Source organism: Spodoptera frugiperda, chromosome 23, assembly GCF_023101765.2.
Source record: "Spodoptera frugiperda isolate SF20-4 chromosome 23, AGI-APGP_CSIRO_Sfru_2.0, whole genome shotgun sequence".
NCBI classification, from domain to species: domain Eukaryota; kingdom Metazoa; phylum Arthropoda; class Insecta; order Lepidoptera; family Noctuidae; genus Spodoptera; species Spodoptera frugiperda.
In genome coordinates this window covers 12,472,476-12,486,370 of record NC_064234.1, presented here as the reverse complement: position 1 = coordinate 12,486,370, position 13,895 = coordinate 12,472,476, and the positions used below count along the sequence as shown (strand labels likewise).

The 13,895-nt window shown below is 35.0% G+C and overlaps 1 protein-coding gene across 9 annotated transcripts in view; it reads right to left on the bottom strand.

Annotated features, from left to right (window-relative positions):
- The window catches only part of LOC118266652 (disintegrin and metalloproteinase domain-containing protein 11), a 432,988-nt gene that overhangs the window by 91,987 nt on the left and 327,106 nt on the right, over window positions 1-13,895 (bottom strand). For all 9 annotated transcript variants that reach the window (XM_050703305.1, XM_050703302.1, XM_050703304.1 and 6 more), the window contains one exon: window positions 11,331-11,400. In XM_050703305.1, the coding sequence (XP_050559262.1) occupies window positions 11,331-11,400 (70 nt within the window). The remainder of the gene's footprint in view (window positions 1-11,330; window positions 11,401-13,895) is intronic.

Here is a 13,895-nt window from a genome sequence, read left to right as displayed (position 1 = left end):
GTTTGCTAAGATGCACTGCATTAAATGTAGACATTGCACTGAAATTACACGTACCACCCACACCCTCTACTAAGATCACGTAGAAACATAAGGTATGAGGTGGAAACCACACACTGCCGCATGTCCCTATCCATGAATGCTTTCAAAGTTGTCAATACCCATTGTCCTCGTACCAACTGCGCAATGGATGCCACATTTTGTAAAGGTTCGCGCTGTCATGCACAAACAAGCTTCCATGCCATTTCAAACTTTATTAAGTTAGCTATGGAGAGTAATTTCGTTTGTCGTATGCATGTGGATTCCGTCAGGTTGTGTATCAAAATAGGATTAAAGAAGGTATTCAGATTCAGCGCGTCAGGCTTGAGATAAATTCGGTTTGACGGAAATTCGGATGGAAAGTCCGTAAATTCGGAATGCACTTTGGCTGTTAAGTGTCAGTAAGTAAATTGAAGATATTATTAATTCCAACTGGCAGTACCGGGAAAGTATTCAATTATTTCAAGCTGATTTTAGATCAATTTCAATTATTTTGTAACTAGCTCCTGCTAGATATGTTGAATATTAGACACATTACTATACAAAAGATAAATACTGTATACTACTAGACACACACATACATATATACATACATACACACACAGCAGTGTACGATTTCCAGTTCACTGAGATTCTCTAGGGATGTCATTTGTGTGTAAACATCGATGTTCCGTACTCGGTACATAGTGTGGGGACTATTCAAAGGAAGGTTTTGTACTATATTTTCATAATAAACCGCTTTCTAGGAACATAGAGCGGGTACTAGGAAAGTACTGTGTAATTATGTTTCAATATTTATCATGATTTTATGTGAGCAGATTTTCCTGTGTATGAGATTTTGTCTATATTTATGTTTGTGTTCAGGAAAATTATATTTATTTCGTTCGTAGTAAGTATGCTTTGGTAGGATATATTAACATCACATGTGATGTTTAATGCTTGCTACTCAATGCGGGTTGGTCATCGAGATCTAACTGAAATAAAATGATATAAGCTCTCAAATAGATTAATTTTATTAATTAAAAGAGAAGTGACTATACTCATAAAAACAGTTTTTAAAAGAAACTCATAACAATGTGGCCGACTGTAGTTTCTCCCACAAGATGGCGCTAGTGTGAAACCTCTCGTTCTTCGCCCAATAGGGAATTAGCTAGAGTCACACTATTGGACATTCATACGTGACAACTACAGTGATTGGACAAAACAATCGCTTGCTAGATTAGCGCCATCTGGTGGGCAAAAATACGGTAGAGCCCGTTACAAGTCAAAATAATTCAATTGTAATTATTTTTTGGTAAAAATTTCAAATTACCTATTCCAGTTTCACAAAGCGTTATCCACAATGGTGTGGTCAAATATGGAGTTTCAATTCCCCTGGGGAAAGGCTGGTGATTTATCAGTAGGTAACATTTTTTACGTGGTCATAAATTATATGGGCGTTTAACTCACGGGTTCCGCATTGTAGAGTCACTGAGTTCTATTCTGTCATTCTGTTATTTATTGACCCTTAATCTTAGAATGGAATTTGAGTTTTTTTTTGGTACATGTGATTGCTATTAAAGAAATATTTGCAAATATTTTTCGTCCATATTTTTATTTTAAAAATTGTTTTTGATATAAACAGGTACTATATAAACATCTTAAAGCTCTCGTGTAAAATATGCATTTAATTTAAACTATTTAAACATTGAACTAAGGTAGTACTAAGGTCTACTTGGAACTCACAATCTCACAAAAAATCTGAACCGAAACTTAATTAAAGTAAACCTTAAAATCGTTTATAACTTTTATACCAAAGTGACTACTCACCCATCCTTAATAAACATTAGCCTTTATATAAAAAGTATCTATGTACCGTGTATATGTATATAGGTATTGTAGCCCTATATAAAAAATATAAGTACATTTATTGGTATTGCCATTCAGTACCCAAGACAATAAAAATGGATAACTTAATCGCATTCACCTTGAACTACATTCGTGTCTAGACGTTAAGCAGTTAAATAAAAATGCTATTACTATTCATAGCACGGTTTACAACTTTATTCCAAACGGGTTAAAGACTAGTTTTGCGTGTACTAAGAATGTTTTTTAAGACTATTTTCCTATGAAAGTAGTGTAGATTAGAGTCACAGGACTTTATGACATCTTAGGCTTTTTTGGTAATTTTTGGTGTTTGTTTTACAGCCTCTTTGGTGAAATGGTTACAATTCCATTAATTAGGTTAATAGGAGACTGGGATGGTACTTAAGAAAAATTGCTACATGGGTTGGCGCAGAGGCTGTGGAAAATGTCACTGGTTTGATTCTTGCACGGAACAAGTATTTGTGTTATTCACAAAATGTTATTCCATGGTCTAAGTTTGTAAACGCACCTATGATACAGTAGAAAATCTTAGTGAGAGAGCCATTAAAAAAAGTCCCTACGCCGTTGACCCCATAGGTAGTAGTTTTACAGCGATACTCAGAATCATTTAATGATTACTTAACCCACTCCTTAGCAATAGTTTATTAAATTACTTTGAGCGTGGCAGTTAATCAGAAAACAATCAAGTTCTCTCGTTTTTTTTTTTAAATCTATTGATTTGAAACTGGCCGTATTGTTGTTTCATAGGAATTGGTTTTTAAAAGGCCTACATAATCATTTTAGTGGGACACAGAATTTGAAATTTGAATTCTATTTTACCAACGTATTGTTTTACTTTTATAATTGGAATTCTATTTAGGTTTTGAAATGGAGTATCGTTTGATAGAAAACTTTTTGCATGTGATTGTTTTTGTATGTGTTTGAATAAAAAACGAAAAGCATTTTGTTTGACCAAAAAAGTCAGAAGTATTTTGTTATTTAAATAGCACATGAAACTTATGCTGTACAAGAAGTTATGCTCTATATAATACATAATTTAGGCTTGAGAATTTGAAGTTAGGTTTCAGTTTTCCGAAGCTGCGGTCTACCTGACGGATTACCGGGACTCCGGCCCAAAAAGCAGAAAGGAGTGGATAGTCAGTAAGAGTCACATTCCCTCGCGCTTAACCCAAGTCGGGAAAATCATTGAATTAATTTCCCCTCTCAAAAAAAGAGTCCTAGATTTTATCTAAGGTCAATCTTTATCCTTCTGATAACCTGGGAAATAATTACCTATATATTTTCCAAATAACATAATGTTTTAAAACGTGTACCCAAAATCTGTTTTAAACCTACATACATAGCAACGTTAGTACGTAAAAAACCCATACAAACGACAGGATTAACACAGCGAGAGACTGAACCGCATCCATTCGATAACTTCCAACCGATCAACCCGGGCGATACAGTTTTACGAGTGCCTTATCTATCGAACGTTTGCATAGAAAAATGCCGGTTTCTAAGCCGTTTCCCTCCGCAGATGTAGGAGTTACTACTCTCAGATGTTGCCCCGATCGATAGCTGTGAATGGAGACTTTTTAACATGTTTACCGTGTTTTCTAAACTGGTGGACAAGTTGCTTTTGTCATTCTGTGTTTTTGAGGATGATAAAGTACCATTTTTGATAATGTAAAGCTTACCTTCGAAAATACTAAATTACAATTATCGAGGTAAATCAAACTTAATAAATTCAAAACAGGAAAACAACAAATAAATCCGAATCATTTATATATAGGTACCCAACAAACTCGATCTTTAATAAGAAAACGATCCGTTCCTTCATTAATTCCTTATTGAAGCACGAAACAAAAGAGAGAGAGAAAAAGAAAAAATAAAACAAAATCGAATCCAATTCGCCTCCAAACTCAGAAGTCCAAGATTATCTTTTTGCCAAAGCGCTGATTAATCCGGGACATTATCATGTACCGTTTGAAAAACTGCTAAACGAGCATCTCGGTTCATCCTCCCGGTTCATCCGGCTGGTTCCTCCTGTTATGCAATCGATTTGTCCTCACGGCGGCCGGGTGCCGGCTATTTACCCGGGTCCCGGCCACCCGGGCACGGCTTGTCCCGGCTTTAATTAAACTCCGCACTAAGTCGAAGCGATAGCATTGCCTACGTTTAATTGCAACACCGGATTGCGTTCTGTTTTTTTAAGCTATGTGATATTAGCGTGCTGTTTTGTTTTACTTATCTTTCTGCCGTTTGTTTAGTGGCTTGTGCTCGTGTTTATTTTTGGCGTATGCGTGCTGTGGCTCGGTGGCTTGTTGGAGTTATAATAACAGTTAGATCGGACAGACTTCGTACTGTGTCGGAATCAATTAGCCATTTCATGTGATATGATTTCATTATAAAGATGAAAGGCTTTGTTTTAATGGATAAGTTTTTTATTAATTATGAGATCAATAAGGCATAGTATTAGTCTCTATTTCAAAAAACAACTTAAAGACCACAGACGCATCTGTAGACGATTTCCAATTAAACTAAAGCGAAAATAACTAGACCGATCCATCTTATCAATTAAGTTTAGTAACCAATTCTCGCTGGGAGATCTTACCTGTCAGATGTTCCAACTTGCTCCATTCATCAGTTATACAATTAAAATATTGGAGAATCACTTTTAATTGAGTTTTGCGAAAATTTCATGACTCACTGTAGATTAAGATTGGGCGGGCAACGATTGTTTTTCGATAATTCTCGAATGTTCTTTCGGAAAGGGTGCGCTCATTCGGGATTTTATTAAATCTCAGAGTTTCTGATGTTAGATTAAATTCGAGTTTGATTAAAACTGTGCGTAGGGTGACCACGGGTCGTAGTTGTAGGTTAAGTGGCTTGTTAATTTTAGGACAGATGTTTTGAAAACTAAACTAGATCATTTGTATTCATTGAACTTTTGTAGAGCAGATTAGATGAAATTAACTTTTGATTGCTGTGTAAAGAATATTCTTCTATATACGACAGCTGCTACATATTTTATTGCATTGAATGAAATACATTTTGTTTAGAAGAAAATATGACTTATCTGGACTGAATTGTCCCAGGACTATGTTAAATGTTGGCAACTGTATAATCGTGTGGGCTTGTAATATTGAGTCGGGTTAAGGACTCTTAAGAATTTTCAACGTCCATTAAGAAAGAAAGTAATACGCAGTTAATATTAGTCTTAATGATGTATTTTGAAATTTATTAATGGTACGGTAGGTACTAAATAATTAACGAATATCCACATCTGCATTGATGTGATCGTTGTTTTCACGTGAGTTTTCTGTGAGGCCGTGGTATTACTCCGGTTGAGTCGGCCCATTCGTGCCGAAGCATGGCCTGTCTACTCAAATAGGCTTTAAAAAGTCAAGAAAAAATACTAAAACAAACCATAAAACCTGAAACAAAAATACTAAAACCAAAAACATAAACAATAAAATTAAATCTCAAACAATTATATCCAGAGCAAACAACAAGATTGAGACATGATAATTAAAAATTTTCACATCGACACTTAAGCTTCTAAAAGGCGTGGAGCAATTGAAATTAAACAGTGACTGTTTTAACTTAGAATTGTTAAACAAAGAGCTTGTTACAACTTGGATATAACTTGGCACTTAACTCGAATAGTCGACGGTAAGCCGACGGTCTCACTGCTAGCGGGGCAATACTGGAATTATTTTGTTTGGAAAAAATCTTGTGAGCAAAACTTGGTTAAATACCAAGTGAATTCAGTTAGGTATTAAAATCGGCTGTGATAGGAATACCCCATAGGTGTTATAAAGATCTTTGGCTTTACTGACAAACTGATTAACGGACGAACTATTTTGACATTTCAAATCTACTTGTATGTGGATTAAGTAATGAAAAAAGTACGGTACCTATAGTAGTTGATATCAAAAAACCTAGTTACTGCATGGTATTTCAAATTCAAAGTACCTATCAATTAAGTGTTAAATGTTACATACGTGCATACATTTTGTTAAATATTCACTAGCTTATAATAAGCTTGATAAATACCTACTTAATTAAGCACATTTTTAAGTAATCTGCCTTCTCATGGTCGATCAACAAGCTGCTAGACTTAAGAAAAACTCCCCTGGCCTCGTGCTCGCCGGAGGATGGAACAAGACCTTCAAGTGAAGGAAATGTTCAGAATAAATATAAGGTACGGAGCAGAAATAGACATCAAGGACGACAGACCTCTCTCTGTGACGCTTGTCCTGTTTCCAATGGTATGTTGGATATCTGACCTTGTGACGTTTAGAATAAGTATTGTTTTTCAGTGACCTGATGTTTCTGTTTTAAAATGGAACTTTTAGTTGTCATTACTTTTTAGTAAAAAATAGCTAGTGTTAATAAAGTCTATTTCTATAGATTGAGAGATAGCTTACTGCAATTTATGCCAAAACGTTTGTATGCCTATATGTAGAGTAAAACATGTGGAATATGAGGGAAAACAGATCATGGTGCTTTTTAAAGACAATGTTCTTGAGGTTAACGCGAACAAAGCAATGTGAATTGTCCTAGATCCCAATAAACTTTTATCAAATAAACAGTAGTACAACTAAAACAGAATTTTGGCACAGAATCTAGCCCATAATTAGCGGAGTTCTCATACAACATAAAATGTAGTTACACTAACAAGCCAATTTGAGAACTAGATTAATTAAACCTAACTTGCATTGTTCTATGACCTAAAACATGAGTATATTAGGAAAGCTATTTGTTAACTGTAATATTATTATTCAAATTTTGGATCACACTAATATTATCAATGTGAAATTTTATTTGTTTGAATGTTTGTCCGTCAATCACGCTGAAATTACTGAAGAGATTTTGATGAAATTTAGTATACAGACAGGTATTAAGCTAACTTGGGCAATAGGATACTTTTTAACCTACAGGAACGTGAGCGAAGTTGCTGGCAGAAGCTAGTTTATAGACGTCTCAAATAATATGTTACTGAGCTTAATTTTTAGCCCTTTACATTCAGGCATTAATGGCATACATATACCTTATATGGATAGGCAGATATGAAGATAATCCAGCTACATTGGCAGATTACTTATATCGTCTCTCCACGTATACCCAAAGATTGATAATATGGATTTCAGGATGCCATAAAAGTATGTATAACATTCATAACATAGGCAACTGCCAAACATATATCCATTTTTACCAATGACCACAGTTCACGTCTTTTGAGAAAAACAACCATAGTACGTAACCTACTACGTTATTTTCGCTATACCCGCAAAATGTTGACTCTAATACCGCAGTCTTTCGTGTCGGCTCAGCCAAAACACACCAATAAAGCGTTCATTAGTCAAATGAAATTCAATTTCCCGACAATAATAATGCTCTTCTTATTATTTTGCTGTCGTTTCGTTTACCAGGACGTTGACCCCGACCGGAGACTTCATAGCTAGTGCTACTTAAGCTAAAATCCGTTACAATTTGATGGTCCTCGAGAATTGTTAGCTACAATTTGTTTTTGTGAAGATTTTGTTGAATTTGTCACTTTTGAGATGAAATTAAATTATATTGTTGTTGGGGAGGGTTTTAGATTGCTCGTCTATTTTTAGTTGTGGACTGTGGAGAGAGGGCAAGTTAATTTACGGTTATCACGTAGATTGACTGTTTTGATATGATAAGATTTTGAAGAACATAAAGTTTTTGGTCTCACTTGCGTATATCTTCAGCATCAAATATGTATTTCCAAAAGCTAGTGTTTCATATTTTCTTTAAACTGTATGTGAGAATAGCATACTATATAACTAGGAACAACTTGGTTATGTAAGCAGTAAGGAAGAAGTTTAAATACGAAGTCAAAATATGTTAAAGACAACAAAGTTTAAAACTTTGTGTAACGACGTGATGTTATTTCTAACAATCATGTAATGTTATTTCCATCAGCGCTTGTTTTCAAGGACGACCTCGCAAACTACTTTAAAATATTCCCTCCTTGTAATAGTTGCGTTCAAAAGTTCCGCAAACATAATAAATGTTAAGGAACCTCCGCCTCTAGCACTAAAACAAAGAAGTAGACAAACAACCTTTAACAGAACCAATATTCTAACATTAGAGGTACGTTTTACTGTAAAAAAAGGAAAATTCATTCCAAAAATATTCCTTCCTTGGCAAATATATCGGGAATTCTAATTTCACGCATTTCCTTCGCGGGTGGGGGTTTGATCCCACAATAAGAAAGTTGTATAAAGTAGGGGGAAAGATTCTGTAATATTTTTCCGGGTCCTCTGAATAGGATGCAAGGATTTGTCAGCTTGGTCCACCTCAATAGGCGGCTTTACGTTTGATATTATAAGAAAAATACTGTTCGTACGACCAAGGAGTTGCTACAGACAGATTTGCTCTTTGGTTGGTAGAGCATTCTTTTTAAATCTGATTTGAAACATGGCGCGAACTTGTTCTATTTTCGAAGCATATATCAATATGCGTTGGTCGTGGCGGTTCAAGGCCTAGATGATAGTAAATAGTCTCTTTTTGTACGTGCCACTACATGTGATACAGGGATTAGATTTGTGAGCAGAAAAAGGTCACGGTCTCTTCGCAAGAAAATGTTATATTGTAGGCAAACAAGATTGTTTAAATAGTTTGTTCGTGATTTAGAAGTTTGCTGTGGGCCATGATTTATTGTGATAGCGATCAGAAATAAAATACACATTTTTATAGAGGTTCTATTTTATTCGCAGGGCTAAAGAAGATTCGGATTCTAATGGCAGACTAATATTTTTTATTACAAGAGTTATTTCTTTATGTCGCATTATTTAGAGTTATACAGTAGACGATACGATAAAAAGGGTGTATTTTCTATACAATATAAACGAGAAATCAAGCAAAAAGATAAGTAGAAGCTCCCTTTTATTCAGACAAAGTCGCGAGCGAGCAGCAAGTGTGCGACAAATTCCCAGCGATTTTGTTATCGTTCACCAAACTTCTCGATTCGTATTCGCGTACATTTTGTTGGTGGAAAGAACAAAATATTCAGCCAAGCATTTCTGTGGCACAAATCTTGTTGAATTCCACCGATATTCCTATCTTTTGTGCGAGACGGTGTTTTTATTTCGCTGTAAAATAAATAGTATAATTTTCGCTTACATCTTTATTTCGTTTGTGTGTTGTACGTTGTACTGTAACGTATTTGGAATTTCGTCTTTTGTATTTACTTGTGCTGGTTGTAAAAAGGCAAATAACCTGGCGAGATTGCCGGAGGAATCACAGCGTGTAGCTGTACGTACATCGTACACGATGTGTACTGCGTTGTGACTCGGATCTTTCTTTTGTTCCACGGGAAATATATTTTCTTCGTCTCGCGGTTTCTATGCTGGATTTCAAATTACATTGGTATCCGTTTATTTTACTATTAAGCCAATCATATTTAGAGATTTAAAATAACATAAAGGTCTACTGAATCAGAATACGCTTTACTATTTCTGTAAATACTGTTCAGGTAACTTGAAATCAGCTCCTACTCAGTTTGCAGTAAATAGACGAGACGTACAATGATACCCCGCAGAGCTAAAACACAGGATGTTCAAGCATCGTTTGATTGAGCGTCCACTTACAACTTTGTATCCGACTCGGTTGCAACGTACTAAGTTTGCAATTACAGAAAACTGCACTATTTTATCTTAAGTGCAGTTTTCTTGCAAGTTTACTGGGGGAAACAATTCATTCGCTGCCCACTTAATCTCAGAGTTGAAACTGTCTGCGAATCGCCGACACTGTTTAAGAAGTTTTGATATAAATCCGCGGCACGGCGCCGCCCAAGTCCGCGGCACATCGGTAGTGTGACGAGGGAAGTCAGCATTTATGACGTGGATACTATCCGAGATTTCACTCATAACGACTGACCACACAACTTTTGTCGAATTCTTCATTAAACAGCAAATACCAAGGACGGACAAAAAAAGACTGAATTCACGAAACGAATCAACCAGTAACAGTCAACTTAAAAATCAAAATCCCTTTAAAAATGAAATCGATTAATTCTGATATTTAAACGCAACTTTTTTCCTCGACCATAGCTATGGCCAAAAAAGCTAGCTCGGACAAAAATAGACGTACTTCAATGTCGCCAGTTGCAGAGAGATTGGCACCATTCACTGTGCCGACACCCAGCACTGAAATCCTGGCACTTTTCACTTTTACACTTCTATTCATTAAAAAAAATGTTTTTAGTTTTTACTGGGTATTCAACTGGCTGGTATCTAGTGTTGAATTCGAACTGGGAATGACAAAAAGTGTATCAGCTGTCATTTTAACACGTCCCACAAAAGGAAGGTGTGGTTAAAATGGCGGACGATATCTATGTAGGTATTTTGGCTGAATATATTTTAGCTATTTATTTACTTACAGTTATATATTACTTTTCTGTTTCTGTTTCGAAAGTCCGATCTCCTTACGACGATATAAAGCTATAAAAATGGTTTTGCAAATAAAGGATAATTTTTGATTCCCATACGTTTTCGCCTTTCATTTAGTTCACCTCTAAAGTGTAATTTAGAGATATTTTATGTATTGACACTATCTCTTCATCAAGGTTCGGTTTTGTAATTAATATTTGATTATAGTACAACGCCGCTTCACTACACAAATTCACATTCACATACAGGTACTTTTGAAATGTCAAAATAGAATTGTCCGCCAATGAAGCTGGATACTAATTCCCAAATATTGATTCCAAGAGGTAAACACTCATATCTATCTCATCTAGGAATAGTAGTAGGTGATATGTTACCATAGGTAATATATAGGATGATTTGTTAATAGCACGATCTCTTATAGGGTTATAGAACATATAATTTCCAATATTTTTGTCGAACAAAGGGATAGGCAGAAATGAAAAGTAAATATTTTATTAACTATGTACACTCTGCATATATCTTTCCACGCCCCATTTCTAGTTAGCTATGTATATTTGCGAACCATGTTGTTTTTCATTTTCATTTGAACTGAACTAAAATTGGATCCAGTCAAATATTTGCAGTCAAAAATAACCTCTATGTTACCATGAAAATGTAGATACGTCGCTATTTTCAGTGAAATTCAACTATTTCCACTGAAACTTTCGATATTGCTTTGGTTTCAGTAAATACTATGGCCGTTTCAAACATTTTAGTTAATATTCTGATTCCGAGAAGTGATGTATAATAGTATAGTACTATGTATAATATTTTTAGTATACATAAGTTATTTTTGAAAACTGTCATTTAGATATATGTATAATTACTATGTATATAAAAGTTGTATTTATTACTAAAATCTGACTAAAAACCTAAATTATTGCTCCAGTACTTACGAACTTCTTGCGTGAAGAAGGTTCTTAAATTCTTTATCTGTACTGACCAATATTTACGTTATATATTAGAAGAAATACTTACAGTTCTGATGTCGCTCTCGGCACCATTTGCTAAGTACTGTGTTTGTTTTAGATTGGGCGCTAGCAGTTGCCTGTGGACAAAAGAGAAAAACAATTTTAATACAATCAACAATACTTTTGATAATATTTTTTCCATGAAGAGTTCCATTATTGGTTACACGAACATTGTAATTATATAATATTTTCTTCGAACTGACAAAGAATTCGTGTTTCTAGAGAAAGAAACCTAAACATTGAATACTTTTTTTACTCACACCTTAAAGGGGTAGGCAGTGGTACATATTGGGACATGTAATGCCATTGCACAACGTATGTTCACTCACTTTTCACCATTAGTGTTATAAGACTAATGTAGTAGGGGATGAGCCTATTGCCATATACTGAGCACAACTCCTCCTCACAAACTGCTGAGAAACCCATTAATACTTTGCTCAACCCGAGAATCGAACTCGAGACCCCTTATGATAGTTTAGATGGGTTACTTAATAACATAAAATAAATAGTTTAAAAACAATGCCCCTTCCTACATTAACGACGTCACAAACACCAACAAAAACGTGGACCCCAACAACATAATACTAGCTTCACACAGTCGGTTAGCTGATTACTTTAATTTGTAGGGAAGCACTTTTTGTTATAATTTGTTGGCCGACGCAAAAGTTTTCGGTTTTTGGCGCCAGTTTACGACCATCCCTAACTGTGCCATACTCGGCTATATATACAGGCCTGTTTCGATTTTGGTTAAGTATGGATCTTTATGAATAGTGGAGGGTTTTGGCAGACCAAGTGATTATGGCCCTTGCCTGTATATCGTAGAATAACGAGCTAATTTATAGCCCATTAGAGGATTTGCATATGGCACCATGTTAATGGGGTGTGTCCTAAAGTTTATACTTTTGTTTATGAGGTACGAGCATGTCTTTAAATAGTGGTGAACATAATTTGACACTAAGCATAATAAGTGACATTTTCCTTGCAATTTATTCTCGCGATTACTTTTAAAAGTAACGTTTGTTTTTCTTTGTTTTCTTAGAGTTTGAGTTGAATTGCTTCTCTAGATATCGTTTAAGATAAAACTGATTTAAGTTAGGCATGGTTGTACGTTTGACTTCTTAACAGTGTCAGTAGGTAACACGTTTCCATTTTAAAAACATTTAGCATAATGCTTAGTTACTATGCTATTAAAACTTTCAAAACCTATTCAACATAACCCCAAAATTAATCAAACATTTACAATGAAATTCAAAGTCAATTTTACAAACAAATTGAAAACCGTTGACCGAGAGTCCTAACCGAATGGATTCACTTAATCGAACATTACAAATAGTAGGTCTAAAACTAAACTAAGCCATAGCTTGTCAAATAGTATTTCAAAGCGGTATTAATGAAGTCCAAAGCGTTTGAGTTTAAATGTGATTATTGTGCGCCTTTGTTTCCCGCCCTGCGATCAGCTGTGATTGAGCGGCCATGTTGGATTTAGACGTTTTGTGTAGATGGCGCTGTTTCGCTACTGTATTTGTGACGTTGTGTATTTTAGATTGTCAATAGTCAAACGTGACGCGATAGGGTTTAGTGATCTCTCTAGTGATAGATTATTGTGCGAAAATCTGCTATGAATGCAGGATTAGTCTGATAATAAATGAGAAAGATTTATGTAGAGGTTGTTATAAAATACTAAGGACTTGTTTCACAATGTCTGGATAGCCGCTATGTATCAGATAACTTTGAATTATGAACGTAATTTGTATGCACTATCTGTCACATAAGTTTATCGGGCACTTATATGAAGGTAGTGAAGTAGGCACTTAGTTTATTTTGTTAGTATTAGACTTGCACTTGTGTCCTGATTTTTAGTAAAATTAAATTAAACACAAATAATACGGAATGCGATATCTTGTGTCTTTTATAAAAAACACTATTACTGTATAAAAGCTAACAGTACCAAAAAAAAAAACAATGTAACATCAGAAATATCTGGAATATTTCTGTTCGTTATAATAAATTGAGAACAAAATGTTAAGCGATTCCACCTTTATAAGCTACTTAAGTGTAATTATACATTTTATGTGTAAAATTGACACAATAATCTCCTTTTTCGATCTCATTAAGTACGATGTTCGGAGCAGTATGTGTAAATTCTTTTTGAACGATCTGACACTGACGTGATGATGTAAATTAACGAAAATTGTGAGCTAATTAACGGGACGGGGTTAATTAAAGGTATTTATAAAGTGAAGTGGGTGTGAATGTGTTCTCCATTGTTGTGCAGTGTTTGTGGGTGGGTTGGTAGTAAATAGTTGCCAGGTATGTTGTTAGTTAAAAGTATTCGTTAGTTATTAACGCTTCTGTAAAAAGACGAGATCTTTTTTTTACGGGTGTAGTTATCCAAATTCTTCTCCCGCCTTCGGTGAGATGAGAGGCAGTATCAGACTCTTACTGATAAAAAAACACCCCGTTCCTACTCCTATTGCAATCTATGCAATCCACAGCTCCAAAAAATGAGATCCGAGTTTTGATTTCCCGGTTACAATAAGTGTTATGGGAATGGGTAAATATGTGTAAAACT